Source organism: Pelophylax lessonae (genome assembly GCF_965119305.1).
Source record: "Pelophylax lessonae genome assembly, chromosome: 3".
Taxonomy (NCBI): Eukaryota; Metazoa; Chordata; class Amphibia; order Anura; family Ranidae; genus Pelophylax; species Pelophylax lessonae.
The window spans coordinates 157,329,311-157,353,820 of record NC_138770.1 but is presented as its reverse complement, the minus strand read 5'-3'; the positions used below and the strand labels follow the sequence as shown (position 1 = coordinate 157,353,820).

At 44.4% G+C, this 24,510-nt stretch overlaps 1 protein-coding gene across 1 annotated transcript; it reads left to right on the top strand.

The window, feature by feature from the left end:
• Positions 1–2,419: 2,419 nt before the first annotated feature.
• On the top strand, positions 2,420–23,323 carry RPS7 (ribosomal protein S7). Its single transcript, XM_082249984.1, has 7 exons — positions 2,420–2,493; positions 5,796–5,877; positions 8,279–8,350; positions 10,597–10,740; positions 18,342–18,406; positions 22,170–22,320; positions 23,214–23,323. The coding sequence occupies exons 2-7, from the start codon at positions 5,803–5,805 to the stop codon at positions 23,289–23,291; spliced, it is 585 nt and encodes a 194-aa protein (XP_082106110.1). The 5' UTR covers positions 2,420–2,493; positions 5,796–5,802; the 3' UTR covers positions 23,292–23,323.
• Positions 23,324–24,510: the final 1,187 nt, after the last annotated feature.

The following is a 24,510-nucleotide window of genomic DNA, read 5'->3' as shown; positions in this document are numbered from 1 at the left end:
GGCTGTGACTGCTTTCAGCTCCACAGCTGGGTTCCCACTTTACATGGCTTAGCGGTGCTGTGCTTTGTGAATAGTCCAGCAGATTTCTGAGACCTGTGACGTGTCTGAGAAGTCTGTAAACCCTTACATCTGCCCAATGAAGTGACTGGCCTCAGGTGATACACAGAGATTAAACCATTCCTCCTACATAAGTTGTATCTGTTTATTTACCGTCTTCTCTACACATGTTAAAAGTCCAGAATTTATGCTGTAAAACTTGTCTAAGCTGTCAGAAAAAAAGGGGGCGGAGAGCTGAAGTTACACTCTGCAGAGCTCAATGAGGAGAGCTCTGAGAGCTGAGTGGAGGGAAGGGACACGCCCTCTTCACGCAGCAAACAGGAACAAAGCTGAGGCTGTAAATCAGCTGTAGCTCACTCCCCTGTCACCTTTTTTTCTTTTGGTGTCAGAAAAACTTGTCAGAAGTGACTCATGCTGATAGCAGAAGAATAAAGCAGCATACAGAAATGACACTTAGGCTCGGTTCATATACACTATATTGTCAAAAGTATTGGGACACCTGCCTTTACGCGCACATGTACTTTAATTGCATCTCCGGTCTTAGTCCGTAGGGTTCAATATTGAGTTGGCCCACCCTTTGCAGCTTTAACAGCTTAACTCTTCTGGGAAGGCTGTGCACAAGGTTTAGGAGTGTGTCTATGGGAATGTTTGACCATTCTTCCAGAAGTGCATTTGTGAGGTCAGCCACTGATGTTGGACGAGAAGGCCTGGCTCGCATTCTCTGCTCTAATTCATCCCAAATGTGTTCTATCGGGTTGAGGTCAGGATTCTGTGCAGGCCAGTCAAGTTCCTCCTCCCCAAAGCCGCTCATCCATGTCTTTATAGACTTTGTTTTGTGCACTGGTCGAAATCATTTGGTGGAGGGGGGACTATGGTGTGGATTGTTTTTTAGGGGTTGGGCTTGGCCCCTCAGTTCCAGTGAAGGGAACTCCTAAGGCGTCAGAATACCAAGACATTTTGGACAATTTCATGCTCTCAACTTTATGGAAACAGTTTGAGGATGGCCCCTTCCTGTTCCAACATGACTGCACAAATGTGCACAAAAAAGTTCCATAAAGTCATGGATGAGCGAGTTTAAGGTGGAGGAACTTAACTGGTCTGTACAGAGTCCTGATCCCAACCCAATAGAACACCTTTGGTGGGATGAATTAGAGTGGAGACTGCGAGCCAGGGCTTCTCGTCCACATCAGTGCCTGACCTCACAAATGTGCTTCTGGAAGAATGGTCAAACATCCCCATAGAAACACTCCCAAACCTTGTGGACAGTCTTACCAGAAGAGTTGAAGCTGTTATAGCTGGAAAGGGTGGGCCAACTGAATATTGAACCCTACAGACTAAGACTGGGATGCCATTAAAGTTCATGTGTGTGTAAAGGCAGGATCCCAATACTTTTGACAATATAGTGTATCTGCGAATCGGATGCGTTTTTAGCCTCATCCGATTTACATAACCTGTGAACCGGAGTGGCTTTCAATGGATCTGGTTCTCACATGTCCGGGCGGCTGAGGTCTATTTTTGAAAAGGGTCTGTGCAGTTTTGGGTCTGGTTTAGATTCTAGTGCAAATTTGCACCTGGTTCGGTGAACTAAACCGCAACGGACTGTAAAGCACATGTCAAATTGGCCCAATGTGAACGGGGACTAATGAGGGGGGAGAGGAGGCAGACAAGAGTAAAGCCCCGTACACACGTACCGATTGTCGGCCGTAAATATTCGGCCACCGTCCGATCGGCCGATTGTCGGCTTGTTAGTATGATGCTTCCGACAACCAACTGCGACTTTTCGGCCGAACAGAATCTGGCGTGCAGACTTTAAAATATTTGTTGGCCGTCACCAGAACGGCCGATTGTTCGCCAGTCAGTACAGATTTCGGCCGACAGACAGCAGATTAGCAAGACTAGGCATGCTCAGAAAAGAAAAAAGACAAGGAAAGTTAACCATCACATGACATCACTTCTGCAGTCGGCTGTTGTTGGCCGACAAAATTTGTGTGCAGTCTTTTGCAGTTTTCAACAGACACGACAGCCCTGGACAAAAGACGGCCGATCGTTCGGCCGACGATCAGTACATGTGTACGGGTCTTAACTTCCCTTTTTGTGTGATGTTCTGTTTTATTCCAAACTAAAGGGAAAACAAATATGAATGAAATTAGCTACAGATACACTTTAATAACTGGTGCTTTTTAAATCAGGTACTGTTGTCAAGAAGAACATCTTTCCACCATTTAAGGAACTAAGTACTGTTCATTCACAAGGATTTACTTCTGCCCTCACTGTACTGTGCACTTTACTTCCGCCAGAAGCTATCGTAAGGAAGGAGGCGTGGCAGTCAATTGAAATACTGACTCCCAATTTCCCAGCGTCCTTTTCGTCCGGGCGAGATCTGGGCCTCTCTCGCGGGATCTCGCCCTCTTCCTAGGCCGTCACTGAGAGAGGACGGTGAGTGCGGCTGATCCTCTGAGAGAAATGTGTCTTTTTTCTGCGTGTTCTCTTCACCGGCGGCCCGAAATGGCGGCGTGTGCTGACGGTACAGGGCCCCCTCTTCCCCAGCGTGCGCTGGCTTCCCTGTGCGGGGCGGTGTGTGCGGAGGATGGCGCTGGATGGAAGGACCGGAGCGGCCCGGCTGGTGATGGTGGATGTGGGGGGATGGGGCCGGGGCTGCACGTGTGCTGTGTGTGTGTGGGGAGCTTGTAGAGTGATATGGTGCCATTTATTATACAGCATGGGACAGGGCAGCTGTGTGTGTGGAGGGATATGTGCGGGAATGGTGCCTTTTTTTTTTTTTTATACAGCACAGGCCTCACTCATGGGACAGGGCAGTTTTGTGTGTGGGGAGTCTGTGGAGGGATATGTGCGGGAATGGTGCCATTTATTATACAGCAAATGCCTCCTTAATTGGACAGGACAGCTCTGTGTATGGGGGGTCTGTAGAGGGATATGTGCGGGAATGGTGTTTAGGCCTCACTAATGGACAGGACAGCTCTGTGTGTATGGGGGGTCTGTAGAGGGATATGTGTGGGAATGGTGTTTAGGCCTCACTAATGGGACAGGACAGCTCTGTGTGTATGGGGGGTCTGTAGAGGGATGTGTGTGGGAATAGTGTTTAGGCCTCATTAATGGACAGGACAGCTCTGTGTGTATGGGGGGTCTGTAGAGGGATATGTGTGGGAATGGTGTTTAGGCCTCACTAATGGGACAGGACAGCTCTGTGTGTATGGGGGGTCTGTAGAGGGATATGTGCGGGAATGGTGTTTAGGCCTCACTAATGGACAGGACAGCTCTGTGTGTATGGGGGGTCTGTAGAGGGATATGTGCGGGAATGGTGTTTAGGCCTCACTAATGGACAGGACAGCTCTGTGTGTATGGGGGGTCTGTAGAGGGATATGTGCGGGAATGATGTTTAGGCCTCACTAATGGACAGGACAGCTGTGTATGGGGGGTCTGTAGAGGGATATGTGTGGGAATGATGTTTAGGCCTCATTAATGGACAGGACAGCTCTGTGTGCTCCTACAATACTCTAGTTACCCACACTGTGACATAGGACAAACCTATACAAGTCCTTGCATTTGATAGGCCACTGCATGCTTGAGTTGATGGTAGATCTAAAGGTGGCTTGCACAATCAGATTGTAGAGTGTATGCTCCGATTTTCAAGCAACTTCACCCATATAAGAGCACCCCCACCAATACCATACTTCCCTTTCCCTACCATCACTGCACCCTGCATACTATTCAGGTCATATAACAAATGCATTACTTACCTGTCCTTTCTATATCCTGGCGCTCCCTCTATTCATACTACACACATACACACATGTCCTAGTGTCCACAAACCTTACTGATGGATCTCAGATGGCCGAATACACAGACCCCCGAGTGATCCAGCATCACAGCAGCATGTGTTTATGCTTACTACATGGACGCATGCTGCTGTGATGCCTGGGAACGCATGCTTACTACATGAACGCATGCTTACTACATGAACACATGCTTACTACATGAACACATGCTGCTGTGATGCCTGGGAACGCATGCTTACTAGATGAACGCATGCTTACTAGATGAACGCATGCTGCTGTGATGCCTGGTCACTCGGGGTCGGTGTATTCTGCCTTCTGAGATCCATCAGTTAGATTTGTGTACACCAGGACTTTGGCCCCTTTCACGCGGAGCAGACCGTATTGCGATCCGCTCAGGCACTTTTTTTTTTTTTCACGGACACGGATGGCATTTGTCATCCGGTCCGTATGTCCGCATATCATCCTATCCGTTTGCGGATGATATAAGGACATGTCTATGGGATTGCGGATGACACCGCTGACATCCGATTTTGCGCCCTTTTCGTTTTTTAAACGGAAGAAAAAATAGGGTCCTGTTCCGTTCCAAAAACGGAACAGAACTGAAAGGATGCAAATCGGATGTCAGTCCATGGTCATCTGCTGACATCCGCAATCCTATAGACATACATTATGTCCGTATATCACCCGCAAACGGATGGGCGGATATACAGACATACGGAACGCCCATGTGAAAGGGGCCTTTGTGTGTTATGGAAGGAGATCCCCGTCTAGAACTCCCCTTTAAGGATGAAAGTCTAGAAAAGAAAACGAATGCAGTAATTTTGTCAGGCCTTGTTCATGTGGGGAATTTCAATGCATTCACCCACACAGACATACAGGTGTTCCATGCATCCATGTGCAGGCTGTCCCATTGGTGTCACCTGGGAGATAGCAGCTGCATTGACAAAGCTGCTGCTCCCAATTTTGACAGCTGTGTGGGTGCCCCCAAATGTACTGTGGGTTCAGGGATACGCATCCCCTTGAATGTCAACTTGGGAGCAGCAGCTGTGTCCATGCAGTTACTGCACCCCTTTTGAGGCTAATGGGACTGCCTGCATAGAACACCTCTAGATCCCCCATGCAGGTAAAGTCTTGCACAGGTGTATGCATGTATACATCCTGTGTGAATAAGGGCCCAAGGATCGATAAGGAATAGAATACATTTTGTTTAGATTCAATACTGCTTTCAGTGAACTTGCCTCTATGCTGACCTTTCCAAGAACTTTCTGTTCTCTCTAGTTGACTTCTTTCTGCTCTTCTGGAACTTTTCCTTACATGTGGGTGTAATGCGGTGCACTCATTCTGAATAGCGCTGCCTAAAATGCAACATGAATGATTTTTGGCCCATTGTAGTGCGTTTCTCAGTCTGTTGAGACTTAACCACTGGGTCTATGAATGTAGGCCAACAACCACCTCAGACGAGTGTTGGAAAAACCTTCACCAGTAGGTATTGCCTGTCATGTTTTATTTTAATGCTGGCCTTAATGTGGGCTTGAATTTTGCTGTCATTTACAAATGTATGGCTTAACCAACGTGGATATCCTGTGAGGTTGCTCTCTCAGGCTCTGTCCTGGTGGCGTATGGGAGCGTAGTGTCTTTCTGGCACAATGACGTATAGTCCCGTTCCACAACGTTGGAGAACATGCATGTCCCCGGCCTTTGGGCTGGTGCGGATGGCGTCCTGTATATTCCTACAACTTCCCAGAGCCTCTAGGCCCTGACTGGGGAGAAAAACCATGCAGGATACAGATCTTGATTGCATTGGTAATATGTTGTTTCTGGAAATTGCAGTTGGTTGAGTGCTATTGAATGATTGCGGTAAATTATACTGGGTGTTAATATATAAAGCGAATCTGGTGTCTATCCTTTTGTGAATGAACCTTCATTTTCCTTCTCTTACAGAAAGGCCATGTTCAGTTCAAGCGCCAAAATCGTCAAGCCTAATGGCGAAAAGCCAGACGAGTTTGAGTCTGGCATTTCCCAGGTGAGTGATTTCATTTGTCTAGTAAACCACTAGTGGCTTTTCAAGGATAAGTTCATTTAAAAAAAAAAAAAAAAAAAACACTCTTTTATTAGGAGCCTGTAAAGCATTGCAACCTCAATTGGCAGGTCACATGTGCAATGGCTCCTACAGAATGTCAGTTTAGCGGTCTGCCTGTACCTTATAAGGACGGGCAATTACAGGAGGAATTAATGAACTACCTAGAGCGCTCATCCCTGGCAGTTCATTGAGTCTACATGCTGTCAGCTGCAATGGATGGCAGTAGTTATAGTTCCTTAATTTACAGAACTCTGAATGAAGCGGCTGTGTGGGCAGAGTCCCACATGGCTGCAGGTTTTTTAATTGTGACAGCAGATGCAGGGATAAGATTTCCAGCCTGCTGTCACAATGGGGGTAGGTGAGGGATGCTCGGTTAGTAACATGACATGTTGCACCCTGGATATGGGTGTAATCTGTTATAGGTGAACTTGGCTTTTAAAGTGTGCCTGTGTCAAAGTAGAGTATGGCTAAAGCTAGGTGTGACCAATGCAGAGCTGTCGGTGCATAGCACTACATGCAGCCCTTCCAAAGTAGCTATATATTAACATCTAATGGGGGCAATTATAAGTTGGTATATATATTTTTTTTTTTTCTATTGCAATACCACTAATTTAAAAAATGTAACATTCTTAGTGCTATTTAAATGTTTCATATACATGTTAGTCACTTGACTAGCCTATACTCCAATCAAAGCTCTTTTTGCTACTCTATACAGGGAGCATTCTGGGATGTCACAGGCTCTACAGTGACCTGCATTTTATGAATCCTCAAAGGAATGACCAAATCGGTATTCTGCTGCTCTATTATCCAGTTTGTCTATGCTGGGTTTTGGATGACATTGTATTGCTTAACCAGAGAGGTCCACAAGTGACAAAGGTGGCTGAGCAAAAGATAATCCCCACACATTTACTTTTATATTTCTGTTTTCGCTTCGGTTTAGATGTTTGCAGCTGACCTTAATACCCAACGTGGATATCCTGTGAGGTTGCTCTTGCAGGCTCTGTCCTTGTGGCATAAGGGAGCGTAGTGTCTTCTGGCGCAATGACGTAAAGTCCCGTTCCACAACGTTGGAGAATATGCATGTCCCCGGTCTCTAGGCCGGCGTGGACATCGTCCTGTATATTCCTACAACTTCCCACAGCTCTCGGGCTATTACTGGGGAGACAAACCATGCAGGATACAGATCTTTAAAATGGAATGCATCATAATTGAGAGCAGATATCAGCATCTTATGGTTGGGAGATTCTAATTGTCTGTACAGAGTTTGTCCCTTTTATCTTAACTTGAGTGTTTAATATAAGACTTTTGTTAAAAAAAAAAAAAAAAAACTTGTTGCCTGGTTCTAAGAATTCATTTTTGCTCCAGATGGTAAAGGTGAGAAATTGTTAAAAGTAGAATTCGGCTAAAGCATAAGGCCCCTTTCACACACGCTGTCCGTTTGTCCGTTTTTTCATCCATCCGTTGACGGATGAAAAACGGACATCAATGCATCTCTATGTAAAAACGGATGAAAGACGGATAACAACTGACGAAAAACGGATAATAACTGACGAAAAACGGATGACAACTGACGTTGTGTGAAAGGGGCCTTACTGTCAAACCTCACGTGATCGGCTGCACCATGGTAGCCTGTGGGTGATGTCGTTGCTCCTGGCTTTCAGAGCCTTTGTCAGGCACTCTCTCCATTTTTGCAGCCACTGCTGGCTGACACGGGATCACATGACTGGAGCGGGCTTAAAATGTGTAAGTGTATACGGTACATCTTTTTTTCAAAGATTAATATAGGTGTTAGGAGGCGGGAGGAACATTTTTTTTTTTTTTTTGACTAGTTAAGCTTCAGCTGGGATTCTACTGAACCCATGAGGTTGGACTCTGATCCCATTTTAGATGTTTTCCTTCATTGATCTCTAGGATGTTGTGGATGGAATTTATCTGTAGAAGAGAAAAATAAGTAGCTTTTTTTAGGGGATACTAGGCATGTGCAGGTGAATGTCAAAGAAACATGGCTTTGAAGCCTTTTGCCATGCTCTTTCCCTGTTTTGCATATTGGTTTTGAGACAGTGACCTCAGTGGCAGCATATATAAGGTACACTTTACTGTCCAAGATGTGATGTAAAGTCTAGATGCTTTTGTAAAAGGCTCTTTTCTCTGATAGAATGTTACTAGCAGTAATTGGGTAATTTGGAGATCTGGTTCTTACCATTTGCTATGTATATGATATTCTACTTCAGTTAAGGCTTTTTTTTTTTTTTAGGTCTGTATTAAGGGAATTTGCTTTCAAAATACTATTCAACACCACTGTGTTCCTACCACCTGCATTAATCTGGTAATTATTTAATTCTAGGCTCTGCTGGAGTTGGAGATGAACTCTGACCTCAAAGCTCAACTAAGGGAATTAAACATTACTGCAGCAAAGGTATGATATAATTGCTCTCCTCATCATATTGACATGAGTATCCCTTCACACCAATGTCCTGCATTTCTGCAAAATGCATGAAAAAACATTTTTAACATGGATTCCATTGGAGCATATTCACATTAATGCGTTTTTGTGACTGTTTTGAAAAGGGTCGGTCTTACACTCGGAACTGCTTTTTTGGTTTAATAGACTTCTGTTGGGGAAGCTATAGAAAATTAGTGCCCCCCCCCCCCCCCCCAACACGGTTTTGCAGTGATTTGTGTTTTTTAACCAGCAAATTTGCCGGGGGAAAAAAAAAGCTTAAACGCAAACTGTGGTAAACATGAGAAAAGCACTGCATAACCACTCAAAAGCACCATGCATAGTTGTGAATGGAGCCTTAATGAATGACATGGCTGCAAGAGTATAGGGAAATGACCACCTCGAGGCTGTCTTCTAAGCATAGGATTTATTTGAAAGCCATCCTACATGGGTTTGTAAAATCCTTCATACAACCCCTTCCCAAAGTTGGCTTATTGAGCACCAAATTAGCCGGACCTCAGTCTGGGCTTGGCTCTTGCTGGTCTTCATAATTCATATTTACCAACGTGGATATCCTGTGAGGTTGCTCTCACGGGCTCTGTCCTGGTGGCGTATGGGAGCGTAGTGCCTTCTGGCGCAGTGACGTACAGTCCCGTTCCACAACGTTGAAGAACATGCATGTCCCCGGCCTTTGGGCTGATGTGGATGGCATCCTGTATATTCCTACGACTTCCCAGAGCTCTTGAGCTATTACTGGGGAGACAAACCATGCAGGATACATGAAGAAAAATAATACTGCTTTTAAATGTTGCTTTCCTTTGTTCAAGGGGTATATGGTGAGGTATTTACTTTACAGAAATTTTCCATGTGAGGTTTATGATATTTTGTTTAGGAAGCTGGATTTGTGTTTTGCTAGATTAGGTGAGCAGGAAGTAGTAATAAAAAGAAAAATATGCAGTTATGGTCCACGTGTTTATCCCCTAATGGCTAATTTCTGTCAGAGGCATGGTTAACAAATTGTTTTCTATTTGTCCAGTTTATAACACCACACTGCATTGAGGTGGGTTGTGTTAAAATGCAGACCTGATAAATTTTTATGCAATGCACCTAGCAATGTCACTGCAGTGTGCAAATAGGCTTGAATGTGTAGTTTGACACTTTAAAAATGCTTAAAGGTAAGCATCCCTCCTACTGTTTTGAAAGGTGCATCCACTGGCACAAAAGCCCTAACTGGGATGTGGCTGGTGTTTATAGCGTGCATGGCTGTGATCAGAACCGCTTGCCAAAAGTATTATAGAGTGATTAAGTCCTTTGTAGAACTGTAGGCAAAATGTTTTCATTTTGAATAGTTGGGGAGTGTTATAACCCCCTGTAAGGTTTATTTTTTTGCCCTTTTGGTCCCATTGGGGAGATTTACCTTCACTTCCTATCTCATGCCCAAAACCGGAAGTGATGAAACCTCTGCAAATTATGGGAATCTCTTGGGGACCCCCAGGTCACCAGAGCTAGTGTCCATTACTTTCAGTGATAATAAATTGGACAAATGGAGTGAATCTCCCTAAAGAGGACACAGATGGCAATAAAGTTCTAATCCCATATTCACTCCAAAAATAATTTTATATATATATATATATATATATATATATATATATATATATATATATATATATATATTAAAGTCGTTCGCTTTTTTTTTTTTTTTTTTTTTTATCTGCATTAGGGTAAAAAAAATCCCATCCCTTTTTTTTTTTTTTTTTTTTTTTTTTATTGACAAAATTTCAAACTGGACTTTTGCATAATTCGATATTTAGTGTCTATCCAGATACCCTTTTGGATACTTGGCCCATTTTAGAATGATACGAAGGGAAAGACCATAGCAGAGCTTTCAGTCAGTGCGCTCATATGAGCTGACCGCTGTGTCCTCTGCTCACTGAACACACAGTTCTCTGAAGAATTATTGGCAATAAGGAAGACATCGTTGACCGCAGTAGAGGCCATTGGCCAAAAAAGGACTTTGACTTTTCAACGCAGAGTAAACCTTTTTAGCAAAGGGGGTGTTTAGAAAACACTAAAGCTTTTTCTGAAGGAAAAACGTTTAGTGTATATTCTGGAAGGGTTCATCTCAAATTATATCTTCTGGCTTATATTTGCCTCTGGCCCCATGAAGGTCATCTTTGGGTAAATCATGGTATATACACCTGCATTTTTGCTGTTTCTCACAGGAAATTGAAGTCGGGGGTGGTAGAAAAGCAATAATCATCTTCGTTCCAGTCCCTCAGCTGAAATCTTTCCAGAAGATCCAAGTTAGGCTGGTGCGCGAGCTGGAAAAGAAGTTCAGCGGCAAGCACGTTGTCTTCATTGCTCAGGTAACGATATTTACCCATGTAGTTTCATATTTGTTTTGCTTTTTCTCCAATCAATTACATTGACATTGAACGTATTATTGCGTATCATTAGAGGAGCTCCAGTCTCACCCCAAAAAATAGCTATAACCCCATGAATCATGGTGTGAGGTTGAATATAAAATGGACAGCCTGCTTTTACTTTTATTGCTTGTATGTTCATATAAAATAAGATGCATAAAAACTTCCAACATGGATATCCTGTGAGGTCACCCTTGCTATTGGTCCTTGTAGCCTATGGGAAATGTCACCTTCGACTGACTTGCAGTCCTGATCCACAATGTTAAAACATGTCCCTGTCCTTCTGGCTGCTGCAAACAGCATCCTGTATATTCCTACAACTTCTAAAGCTCTTGAGCAATTACTGGGAGGAAAGTCCACTGGCTTAAATTTTTTGGGTCACTTGACCTGACACAATTGTGCAGCCGATGCAGTATAAATTCCCTGTTTGCATGCTTGTTCAAAACAAGGGGCTTAAAATTAAAGCTAAGTGGGTCAACGTAAAAGCTAAGCAACTAGCATTTTTCAAAATGGTGCAGTCTTTCATACACTATAATAAGTATTGAGATGTCTGCCTTTAAACGCACATGAACTGTCATTCCCCCCCCCCCCCCACACAGTCTTCCCAGAAGAGTTACAGCTGTTATAACTGCAAAGGGTGGGCCAACTCCATATTGCACCCTTCGGATTAAGACTGGAATGCCATTAAAGTTCGTGTGTGTAAAGCCAAGGCATCTCCATACTTTTTGTAATAGTCTCGTGCAGTTTTACCTTTATTCACCAACGTGGATATCCTGTGAGGTTGCTCTTACAGGCTCTGTCCTGGTGGCGTATGGGAGCGTAGCATCTTCTGGTGCAGTGACGTACAGTCCCGTTCCACAACGTTGGAGAGCATGCATGTCCCCTGCCTTCGTGCTGGTGCGGACAGCGTCCTGTATATTCCTACAACTTCCCAGAGCTCTTGAGCTATTACTGGGGAGAAAAACCATGCAGGATATAAAACTACATATTATACCTGTTGGATGTCGGTGTAAAACACTGCACAACCTCTACTGTGTTTTTTCAGATAAGGACTTTGATAACGGTGTTTGGTCTTAGTAGCATTTCTCTAGTCGCTTTTTGGATTCTCGGCAATGTATTGAATAGCTTTGATTATTTTTTCACCTTACTGCCAGAGTTTTAAATTGCTGGAACTCTTGCACGTTTTAGAATACAAAAAAAACATACAATTTAAAAAATGTCGGCTGTTAAAATGAGTTAACTTAGTTGGTTGAGTCCTCTTGGATGCCTAATGTTAGGGCTCTTTCACACGGGCGTTCCGTATGTCCGTTTTTCTTCCCATCCGTTTGCGGATGAAAAACGGACATAATGTATCTCTATGTAAATACGGATGTCATCGGATGATCATCCTCTGACATCCGTTTTTGTCAGTTCAGTTGAGTTTTTTTGAACGGAGGAGAACCCTATTTTTTTCTTCCTTTCAAAAAACGGAACTGAAGCAAAAACGGATGTCAGTGGTGTCATCCGCAGACATCCGTATTTACATAGACATGCATTATGTCAGTTTTTCATCCGCAAACGGATGGGATGAAAAACGGACATACGGACCGGATGACACAAGTGTCATCCGTGTCCGTTACAAAAAAAAAAGACCTGATCGGGCAAAAAAAAGGAACGCCCGTGTGAAAGAGCCCATAGTGTTTAAAGCTGAATTTCAGCTTTAACCTGAAGTCAATCCAGGTGTGTGGCTGAGCAGCAGAGGTACTCTCTCCTCACAGGATCAGAATACAGCAGGACCAGTTACCACCTGCTGCTGTCAAATCTTGGAGGGAGCTGGGGTTAGGGCAGAGCCACGCTTTGTGCCATGGTCACACAGCCTGTCTTTCAAGCGTGCATGAGTGCCCCATTGCAAACGGTTTGCTATAGAGGTATTAAAAGGAGTAGGAGCTTGAGCGATGGTAGCGGACTCCCCTAGAAGAAATTTAGGGCAGCTGGCGAGGTAATTGAATACCATATTTATTTTAAAAGCTTTACAGTCGCTTGAACTAAAAATGACTGGTGGATTGACCCCTAGTTAGTGTCCAGACATTCAAGTGATTGTAAAGTCTTGTTTTTGGTTTATAAAATATCAAACCTGTTAAACTTGCCTGCTCTGTTGCAGTGGCTTTGCACAGAGAAGAGTGGATCCTCTTCTCGGGTCCCTCTTTTCTCCTGGTGAGTGCCCCCACAGCAAGCAGCTTGCTATTGGGGCACCCGAGCAGAGTCGCAGCTCCATGTCTATTCAGACACTGAGCTGTGGTTTGGCCCCGCCATTCTCCTGACTGGCTAGCTGACTTTGACTGAGACACTCATGGACATTGCTAGACAGAGGGACCTCAGGAAAGGATGGGGGGGGGGTGGCTGCTGCACACAGAAGGCTTTATCTTAATGCATAGAATGCATTAAGATAAACAGTCTTTACAACCACTTTCCCCATCAAACCTCTTCTAGAGCAGTGGTCTCCAAACTGCAGCCTCCAGGCCAAATGTTGCCCTATTCTTGCATTATGGCCCCTTAGGGCATTATTCTTCCACCTTCTGTTAGAAACCGTGGGGCATAGGTCCTGCCACTGAAACAGTGGGTTACTATTCCTTGCACTGATACCAGGACATTTTCTACTCCTGCTGGTCAGTCCACCCCCCCCCCCCCCCCCCACCTTTCCAAAGTTTGATGGACAGTAAACAAGCCCTTTGTTTAGAAAGTTTGGAGACCCCTGTTCTAGAGCATGTTCCAGAATTATTTCTTGTAGCACATTGTTTTTTTCCCCCTTAACGTCTTTCAGGACAGCACCTAAGATGGCTCCTCCCACTTGCTAACAGGAAACACTACTTCCACCAAACTTTAAAAGGAGGCTTCTCCCCACAGCTCATTAGTCTTTGCGTCTCTTCCAGCCAAGAAACACCTATTGGGGAGTCAGGAGCTCTTGGGTGCTGTCCTGAGACCAAGCTTCCTGCTCCACCATACCTGCTTTTTTTCCCCCCAGAGAGTCCTTTCCTCCCATACCGCATAAACGTTTTGGATGGACTCCCTCTTCGATGCTCGGAGAGTCTGTACTGCTCAGGTAAACACCACTCCTTAGCAGCGGCAGACACCGGTGGTGGACTTTTTTGTCTGGATCTCTGGTCTGTTTGTGCAGGTGCCGCCGCCATCTTTTAGGATGGCCTGGAAGTGAGGTATACGGTGAGCGGCGGCACTCGTGGAGCAGGTGCGCCGCGTCACTTCCACTGTGAAGGGGGGGGGGGCAGAGGTGAATATTTCCGGGTCTGGCGCAGTTGCACTATTGGAGTCCGGAACCGGCATTGCTAGCCACGTGTGAACACTGTAACACCGCTGTGGTTGCGGCAGCAAGTGACACAGATGCCAGCAAGGCCCAGGTAGGGGGATGGATGGTTCATCTTGCCTTGATTGCTGTGGGGGTCTCTCTCCTTTTCCCTCCTGGTGGCTGGGGCCTGTCTGGGCACATGGAGCTTTTGTTTATGCTTCTGTGCACCTGGGGTGACCCGGATGAGAGAAATAGGTTGACTCACTGGGATGTTTTTTTTTTTCTCGTTATGGGAGGCTGAGTTCTGACCTGTTATATTCTGAGGAAGGGGTAGAAAATATACCCTCAAAATACAAGCTGTCTTTAGAGATCAAGTTGATGGTTGGTTGAAGGCAGTTTATTATTTTGGGCTTATGAGAAGAGAGTCTCTGCATAAGCGGATGTATGCAGGTCTGGGTGAGCCTAAAGGTCACACTTTTCCTGTACATTCCGTAATCTCTCTGGGCAGAACCAGAGAACTTTTTTCCCATAGGCCCATAAAAGGTGCTTTCTTTTTTATTAAAACCCAGAGGGGTGCTTTTGGAATAAAGAGCTGTGGTTGAAGACCTGGCCAGGTGATGCGGCATCCAAAAGAAAGCTTTGTGGTATTCCATTAATGGGGGATCTGCTGTTCGGTCCGGATTTAGACTTCAGTTTTAGACAGGGCAGCTGACAAAAAGATCATTCCCTGTTAAAAAAAAAAACTGGCTGACCGGCTTTTTTGACCTCAAAGGATTCGGCAGCAAGATGGAGAGCCCCAGGGGAAAAGGAAAAATTGGTCCGCGCAGAGGGCGGACAGAAATGGAAGTGTCCTTTTCCATCCTCCTACATCAGCCAACAAAACATGGATTTTGTTGCCTGTAGGAGGGAGGAAGCCCTTAAAAATTCCTCTCCCACTGGGCTGCTGTGACAGAATCAATATCTTCTAGCCATACTGTTCCAGGGTTGCCAAATAGATTTTTCGGATCCTTCTCCAGAAAGCAATTTTGCCACAAACCTTCCTAAGGACACAACAAAAGCCCTGGTTATGAAGGACCTGTTAAGGGACCTGATGAGATGGGGTTGTGAGTCAAGTATCACTAGAAGAACGTCATCAGGGATTCTGTTCCCATTTTTCTGGTAAGGAAGCCATCCAGGAGTTTTTCTCATCCTCAACCTAAAACCGTTGAGCAGGTAATTCCTTTTACAGAAGATTTTGTATGAACTCAGTCTTCACTATCAGGAATCTGTTGACTAAAGGGTGTTTCATGGCATCGATCGATTCAAGAGATGCTTACCTACATATTCCTATAGCCCCTGTGTTCCAAAAGTTCCTGAGGTTGACTGGATATGGGGAAGGAAGTCCTGCATCTACAATTTAAAGCCCCCTCACCTTTTAGGCCTTTCATCTGCCCCTCAGATTTTTACGAAGGTAATGGCAGAAGGCCTTGCTCCTCTCTGCCTTCAAAGAGTCTTGGCAATCCTATATCTGGATGCCCTCCCCTTTGCTCCTTCCAGGGAAAGATTGCAAGAAGATCTTGGCAAAGCCTGCAGTCACTTGGAACCCTGGGTTGGATTGTGAACCTTTTGGTCAAACTTCACATCCAGCTCAGCTACTACAGTTTCTGTGTTACTAAAAAAATGCAGAGCAGAGAATCTTCTTTCCGGAAGAGAAAATCCAGAATGTAGCTATACTACAGACAAATCGGGAGATTTTGGTCAGAAAGGCTGTCAGCCCTAGGGACCTAACCAACAATGCCAGCCATTTAATGGGCAAGGCTCAATTCCAGGTCACTCCAGAGTTTCCTGATGAAGGTTTGGGATCAGTGTCCAAAAACCCTAGAAGCAAAGATAAAGATCCCCACGAGGGTCAAAAGGACCCTTCGGTGGGGAGGAATGGATCTTGTCAAAGAGCTTACTATGGACCTTTCTGATCGAGAAGAGTGACAACAGATGCAAGCATGTGGTGGGGATGTTTGGCCCATTGGGATCAGAATCTGGCACAATTATTCCTCAAACTGGAGATGGTTAAAGATGGTCCCCTTAGCATTGGCTGCTTTCTCTCTAAACCTCCAGGGGTCCCATGTGCAGATTTTCAGACATTGCCACTGCTGTGTCTTAAACAGACAAGGGGGCACGAGAAGCCAAGGGCCTTCAGTTGCGGTCAACATAAATCCTGGAGTGGGCAGAAATTCACTTGCTTTCCTGATCAGCAGTCCATCTCAAAGGCACGTTAAACGATGTGAAAGAATTTTTTTTTTTTGAGCTGATGGAAAATTTAGGAAGCAGATTGGAGCCTGGATCCAGAAGTCTGCATTAATCATCAGGACTTGGGGGGGGCATCCACAGGTTGACTTGTTTGCATCAAGAGAACGCACAGCTCCCCCCCCCCCCCCCCCCATTCTTGGAACTTTCACCTGGTATATGCTTTTTCCTTAACACCAGTGTGATTAGCTGAAGATACAGTGTCGGTAATTCTGATTACTCCATTCTAGTCAAAGCTTGGTTCTCCACCATTTTGCAGATGGCAGTCAAATATTTCTGGCCGCTTCCTCTAAAACAGGATTTACTACTTCAAGGCCCAGTATGTCACCTGGCTGTAGCTAGGCTAAGCCTCGCGTCCTGGTATCGGAGGAGCAGCTATTACCGTATAAAGTATTCTCAATCTCTAGTAACAGTTTCTTTCCAGTAGGAAGAAAGGAACTAGAGCTTTGGAAGGTCTATAATGCCTGGTGTAATTGAACCTATCGAACCTTGGAAGATATTGTCCGTATTTGAATTCTTACAGAATGGTGCAGATAAAGGTCTGGCAGTTAGTACTCTTAAGGTGCAAGTGGCCGTCTTAGGAGTATTCCTGGAGAGACCAATTTCTTCAGAAGCCTTGGTCACAAGGGTTTTTCTTCTTTTTTTTTTTTTTTTTTTTTTTTTTTTTTTTTTTTTTTGGCAGTTAACCGTTTCAGACCTGCTAATTTTCCTAAATGGGATTTGTCAGTAGTTCTACAAGCCTTCACAAAGGAGCCTTTTGAACTTTTGACTCTTACCCGCAATACTGTATTTCTAGTTGTGAGTATGTGCAGTTCAAAATGGATCCAGGGGTTTTGCCAAAGGTAGCGCGCCAGTTCAAAACCGGTCTCGGGGATATTGTCCTGACGTGTTGTCCTAACCCATCAGGGTGCTAAGGAAAGACTTTTTTTCACAATCCTAGATGTGAGAAGAATCCTTTTACCTTACTTGTAGATAACAAGAAGCATTATTGTTTTTTTTTTTTTTTTTTTCAATCAACAAAACTCCACCAGGCATCGAAATGTTCAGTTGCTAGGTGGCTTAAATTCGCTATTTTGGAGGCTTACCCCCAGATGGAATTATGTCCACTGCAGGGAATTCGAGCACTCTACTAGAACTCTTGTCACTACATGGGCAGAAAGAGCTGTGCCACCCCCAGATGAAATTTCTAATGCGGCTACGTCGTCAAGCTAACATTTGTCTGTCATTACAGACTGGACCTTCTGTCAGCAGATCAGGCTTTTGGCAGAAAGGTCCTTCAGGCTGTTGTCCCTCCCTAGTTGGCAAGTCCTATTTATCCTCTCAGGTGCTGTCCTGAAAGACGTCAAGGGAAAATTCAAGTTAGACTTACCGGTAACTTGTTTTCCAGGAGTCTTTCAGGACAGTAACAACCCGCCCTTGTGTTTTTTGCTGCTATTAACCATATTATGATTGCGTTCCAGCCTGGGCCGAAGGTACTCTACCACAACTGAGTATTGGGGAGAAGCCTCCTTTTTAAAGTTTGGTGGAAGTGGTGTTTCCTGTTGGCAAGTGGGAGGAGCCATCTCTCAGGTGCTGTCCTGAAAGACTCCTGGAAAACAAGTTACCAGTAAGTCTAACTTGGATTTTCTGCTCCCTGTGACCCAATCTGTAGACATGTAAAATTCTTGCAGGGGCAGCTGCTGAGAAGGGATCAGCTGGGTGTCCTGGTTCATACTGACCCAAGCACAGTCTTGGAGCTACATATTAGTCTGTCAGTTGGGCTGATCACTTGGCTTGGGATTTCAGTGCAGCAAGAGTGTTTAAGGGGGGGGGGGGGGGTTCTGCATGTGAGAGACCCCTAGTTCACTCATGCTATTACAAAGATGTGATTGAGTTGTATATATTTTGCTGTTGGTCTCTAGGATCTTGTATGTATAGTTTGTATGTCTTGAGGTGCTCTATAACATCGTTGTAGTGATGTGAATTGTATTTCCCTATACAGAGAAGGATTCTGCCCAAACCAACAAGAAAAAGCCGCACAAAAAACAAGCAGAAGCGTCCCAGGAGGTAAGTGGGCTTTCAGAAGCGACTGCCAGTAAAGCTTGTAGCTTAAACTGCGGTTTTCCTCTCAGCCCCCATTGCCCAGGTACGGAGTTGGGATTCTTGCTCAAGTTTATTGGGTTTTCGAGGTAGTTGTGTGCTTTTTACTGAGGTTTTATTTATAAAAGTCTTTCAGTGAAAAATAAATTGGACATCTAACCCAACATGGATATCCTGTGAGGTCGCTCTCGTAGGCTCTGTCCTGGTGGTGTATGGGAGCGTAGCGTCTTCTGGCGCAATGACGTATAGTCCCGTTCCACAATGTTGGAGAGCATGCATGTCCCCAGGCCTCGGGCTGGTGTGGATGGCGTCCTGTATATTCCTACAACTTTCCAGAGCTTGCAAGCAGTGACTGGGGAGACAAACCATGCAGGATACATATACGTTTTATTTATTTTTGTTTTTCTATCTGTAAATTAGATTTTTTTTTTGGCTACAAAGAAATTAAAACCAAACTTTTTTTATAGCATTGGATTGATTTTGAAGAATCTTGAGTTTTCATTACGGTTTGTTACTTCGGGGGGGATTTCACCTCACTACTCCCCCTTCTCCCCTTTCTAAAACCAAAACTCTAATTTGGGTGGAGTTGGGCCTTTTTAAAAGGAGCTTCTGCACTTTCTGGCACCCGTAAGTGGAAAAATTAAAGTAGAAAGAAGGCATAACTTTGTTTTTTTTTATTTAGCCTCCATTGATGAGAGGACTAATAGAGGATGAATCTCCCCTAAGGAGAACTTGGTTCAAACAGGTGTTTAATCCCTCTCCACTCTATTCAAAACAGTTTAATTTAGTTTAACTCAGTGCTAGACATGGGCAAAAAAGGTGGCCTTTTTCCCCTTTGTATAGTATGTGTGACATGCGTACCCCGCCAGCGTGCCTTTGTGTGGAAGCACATTGAAGATGTCATTGGCTTTTTTTTTATCTGTGGTATTCTGAATACTGTGCAGTTTTCAGGTCTTCTTTGATGTAAAACTAGATTCTTTTTAGCCCTTTTTTTTTTTTTTTTATAGATTTACTCAATGTGGTCAAGATGCAGTATTTTATTGTGAGAGGAGTTGAAAGACTTTTTGCTTACACCATATTACCTGAGGCAGTCTGGGTGTCAGTATCTTTTGTCTCCAATTAGAAGCTATGGCTTTGACATTTTGGATCCTACAATTTCTTTGGTAAAATTTAAACTTTGGCAGGTTCAAGTCTTTCAGATCCTCGGTTTGGACTTTGTCTAGGGCATTCTAAGACTATGCGCCTTATAACCAGACTTTATGGACATTCGGCTAGAACGTAAACTTTAGTCTTCTGTCTTTGAGGGTTCTAATATTCAGGTCGCGGTAAAGCTAGAAGTTAAAAAAAAAAAGGGGGGGGGGGGAATGGCTAGGGCTACAATAAATGACTAAAATGCAAACCTTGCAGAACAAGTCCATTTGAATGCGACTACTGCTAGCTGTAGATTGGTCTTCGTCCTTTTTTTCAGATGCACATTTTACTTTAGAACTGTCCTGTATTTGGCTTAAGTGGTTGTAAAGGTAAATGCATTCTGTGCATGAAGGTTAAAACTTTTAATAGTGCCTGCCCGCCCCCCCCCCCAACCCCCCCCCCCCCCCCCCCCTCAGTATTTGGCTGAGCCCAATCCCAAATCTGCACTGTGCATGTCTGCAGCAGCTCCTCTCCCTCCTCCCGTGTTGCAGGCTTGGCTGAGGGCAATGGGAGCTATTGGCTCTTGCTGCTGTCAGTCAAGCACTCAGCAGAGTGGGGGGGGGAGGGGGGTGTGAGTCCTGCTCTCAATAGACGCAAACAACGAGGCTCTGGATCGAGCACGCATGAGCCCCCGTAGGAAGATTCCTTTGGGGGCACTCAATGGGGAAGGAGCGCTGGTGGGGGACCCAATAAAGGAAGGTTGGGACTGTACAATTAGAACTACTTCACAAATGGGATATTACAGGAAATCTAGTTTAGTCTCCCAACCGCACTGCAAACACCTGCTAGAGCATTTGCGAAGCATTACTATAGACTTGAGTGGGAGGTGTTAAAAGACTTAAATGCTTTCTGACTTGACATGAGGCTTTAGTTTTGATAATGTGGACAGCACTATGTTCTATCCATTGTAGCCTTTCCATAGGCGTTTGCGTGTTTTTTTTAATGCCTGCGTTTAACGCCAGTGTGAACGTAGCCTAATGCCAAACTCCTAGTAAAGCAGTCTGCAATCAATATTATGGACACACACAGTGCTGTCTACATTATCAAAATATGGTGTTTGTGTCGCGTTGTATTGCTGCGCTTTAAACATGACATGTTTAGAATTGGAGTTGAGAGGTTTCAACTCCTTCCACACTATAGTAATGCACCATAAACTCACTGGCTTGTGTGCGGTGCATTTGCAGGGAGTTGGGCTTTGTTCACAGTGAGCAGCCAAGAAAAAGCCATAGGCAGGTGGGGTGCATATTTATTTTTTCTTTTTCGAAAGTGCGTTTGGGGAGGTTTTTTTTTTTTTTTTTTTTTTTTTTTAAGCTCTCCTTTAATGTGAAGCAAACGCTATGATAAACTCGCATTTACGCTATAGGCCTGTAAAAGTGTCAGTATTTTAAACGTGTGAATAAAGCCCTAAGCCTGCCATAGGCTGCTTGAATATGGGACAATTGATGCTGAATTGGCTGAAATTCGATCCATAAGTGGCCTTGTTGGTACCACTCTGCTTAACTTTCAAAGAGTGTTGGCTGTACAGTAAATGCATCAATTGAAAACAATACAATTGGTTATCCTGACACACAGCTGTCGGCAATAGCCAGCAGAGGAGGATTCTTTCACACGGTGTAGTTGGCATGTATGGTTAGTCTAAGAGGTAAAGATGACGGAGTCTATGAATATTCCTCTTTTCAGAGATGATTGAGTAATGAATGGTGCCATGATTTTGAGACTGTCAGTGATTTGGCCATAAAGGTCTTCAAACTGCATTCTGTGAGTGCTTCTATGCATTCTAGTTTTTGGGGTTTAAACAGTCTACAATTGGGTGTATATAAATGCTTTAAAATCACCATGTGGGTTGTAATACTGCAGTGTAGAAAAATCCAAAGGGTTGAATACTTTAGCTTCACAGGTTGGGCCAACTGGTACCTCAGCATTGCAACTGGCTACCTGTTTAGCAATCCAGAAAATGGATGGAGTTTGGGGCAGTTTAAAGAAAACTGTCGTGTGCCTTGACCCATTTTCTATATCAAACTACCTTTTCCTTGTTTTATGTTGGCTAATTGCTTTCTGTAGATAGCTTTTTTTTTTTTTTTTTTTTTTTTTTTTTTTTTTTTTTTGCGGTTTAGCTCATCTGATGAATCTTCACTAGGGAATGTTAAATGCCCTATCCGTGTACATGTCAAAATATCGGCCTGTTACAGAGAGCCGACATTCGGGGCCCGTGTGCATGCTGGAAAACCAGCAGCTGCCCGGCTTCCGATCAGCGCTCCGAGCTAATGGCAGAGGGGGCGCTAAGCAGATTTTTCTGGCATAGGGCTGCCCCTCCCAGTCAGAACACATCAGCTCAGCTGGGGAGATCACTGCACTAATGCCCGGTCTCCAACCGGAGCTGATGGGTCTTTTTTCCTGCAAACTGTAGTGTGCACCCATCTTTAGTGTCTCACATGTAACCTTTACTTAAAACTTAAATGACCCACAATGGGGAGAATTTTTGTTTTATTTGATTTTGTTTGCTACTTGTTTAACTTGTGCTGTAATTGTTTTATCCCAGCCGTACTCTGACTGCAGTACATGATGCCATCCTTGAAGATTTGGTATACCCAAGTGAAATTGTGGGCAAACGAATCCGTGTGAAGTTGGACGGCAGTCGGCTTATCAAAGTCCATTTGGACAAGGCACAACAGAACAATGTTGAACACAAGGTAACTTTATTTGAATGAGGTCAGACCATGGAAGGGCAAACCTTTTTTGATTTTTAGCATTTTAACATCACCTTAGTTTAGGGATTGCCTAGTCTAGCAGGGATAGATGACTATACTGAATTAGGCCCTTGGTCATTTGATCACAAATTGGGGTTGCTTGTTAGTGACTTTTCCTCTTTCCTTAGCTGAGATCATTGAACAGATTCCAAACCTTAAGTTTTTTTTGACCAGGAAAGAAGTTAATGTTTCTGCCCTCTTATCTATCCCAGCAAGACTGAGCATGGCTTTGGTTAACTTTTGCGAATAGCTCCTATAGTTTGTACCTGTTGGCAAATGTGGTGGATAAAGAGAACTTTTTAGAGATTAGGTTGTCATAGATGGCTTCCTTGTCAAGATGCCAGGCTTTTCTCTACAGGCTTCAATATTTTGGGTCACTTGGTCTGGAACAATTGTGCAGCCAGTGCAGTGACATTTGCATACTTATTCAAAACAAGGGACTTAAAATACTAGATGCTTGGCTATTATGTTAACCCACTTGGTGTCAATATTTTAAAAATGGTGCAGTAGTGGCAGCCTTTCACATCTGTCTCATGCAACTTTACTTTTTTAACCAACGTGGATATCCTGTGAGGTCGCTCTCATGGGCACTGTCCTCGTGGCATAAGGGAGCGTAGCATCTTCTGGTGCAGTGACGTACAGTCCCGTTCCACAACGTTGGAGAACATGCATGTCCCCGGCATTCGTGCTGGTGTGGACATTGTCCTGTATATTCCTACAACTTCCCAGAGCCTTTTGGCTATTACTGGGGAGAAAAACCATGCAGGATACAGAAGAATGTTTAAAATCTGTTATTGCTGTATGAGTAACTTATATTTTTTTCTTTTTTGTTCTAGGTTGAAACATTTTCTGGTGTCTACAAGAAACTCACAGGCAAAGATGTGAATTTTGAATTCCCTGAATTTCAGCTGTAAAGTGCTAATGTAATAAAAACAAAATACTTGTACTTCCGTCTTCTTCTTTTTTTTTTTTCTTTCTAGGAACCTAAAAGCTGCTTTTTTGTATAGAGAATTGTTTAATGTTTGAGTAAATGTGTAGTCATTGGTGCCTTTTATTATTGGGAAGTAGATTTATTTGTAGAACCGCTTGATTGAAGGTGTGACCTGCATATAATTGTAGTGCTGCTCTAGGAAAAGTTTATTTTCCCGCTGGTGCTTGGGAATTGGGTGCCGGCTGGAAATATCACCAAGTGTAATACACTGCCACACACTGACATGTCTTCCCCTGCCTGGGGGGGGGGGTTTCATGGAACTGACCCAAGACCTCTAAGAATAAGCCCCTGGTGGGTGGGGAAAAATGTCAGAGGACATGGCTTGTGGAGTTTTTTTTTTTTTTTTTTTTTTTTTTTTTTTTCCTTTCTGCCTAGTCAGGAGTAATGACGTGGCTCTGCTGGTATCTGCAGTCCTGGCATTTTTTCCTTTTTTGAAATTGAATTTTTTACTTTTTCTCTTGTTCCTGAGTGAACTAAAATCGACAACTGGACTGGGCGACGCACTGGATATCCTAGATCCTTATGGTTTTCCCAATCTGGCCTGCAAGTGCAACCCAACTATTAGCTCAGCGCTAGGTTTGCTGCTACTTGGCCCCGCTGGACGACGATTGAAACGCCTCGCGAGGTCGCATAGCCCTGGTCACGGCAGCAGTCACTATCCGAGTCGCAGCGGCGTACCTCAGGCTACAGCACCCCCATTCCAAGATGGTTCTGTGGACTGCTGGGAGTAGCGTGGTGTGTCCCTCTGCCTTTCTTACAGAATAGTAGGGTGGTTGTGGGGCCTTCCTGTGTCCTCCCTTCACCTCATGTTCTTTCCCCCATCTCCACAGCGGAGACCTCCCTCTGCGTAGGTTGCCCTCACCTGCACTCCCCATCCTCTTAGGGGGGCACGGGTGCTTTGGGTAGGGGGGCTTGTCTGGTGTTAAGCGGATACCACTTTTGGCCTCCCCTTTTGGGGGGTCCCTTCTTGGTACATGACCTTTTTTCCTTGGTCCTGTGTTGGTGCCTCCATTTTGCCGTGAATTCTGCATTCCTGGCTTCGGCGGCCATGTTTTGGGTTTCCCATAGAGAATAACAGTGGCCATTTTCTTCTTTTCCATTGCAGTTTGCCAGGCTGTTTGGGTGCTCTTCAGCTCTGGGGT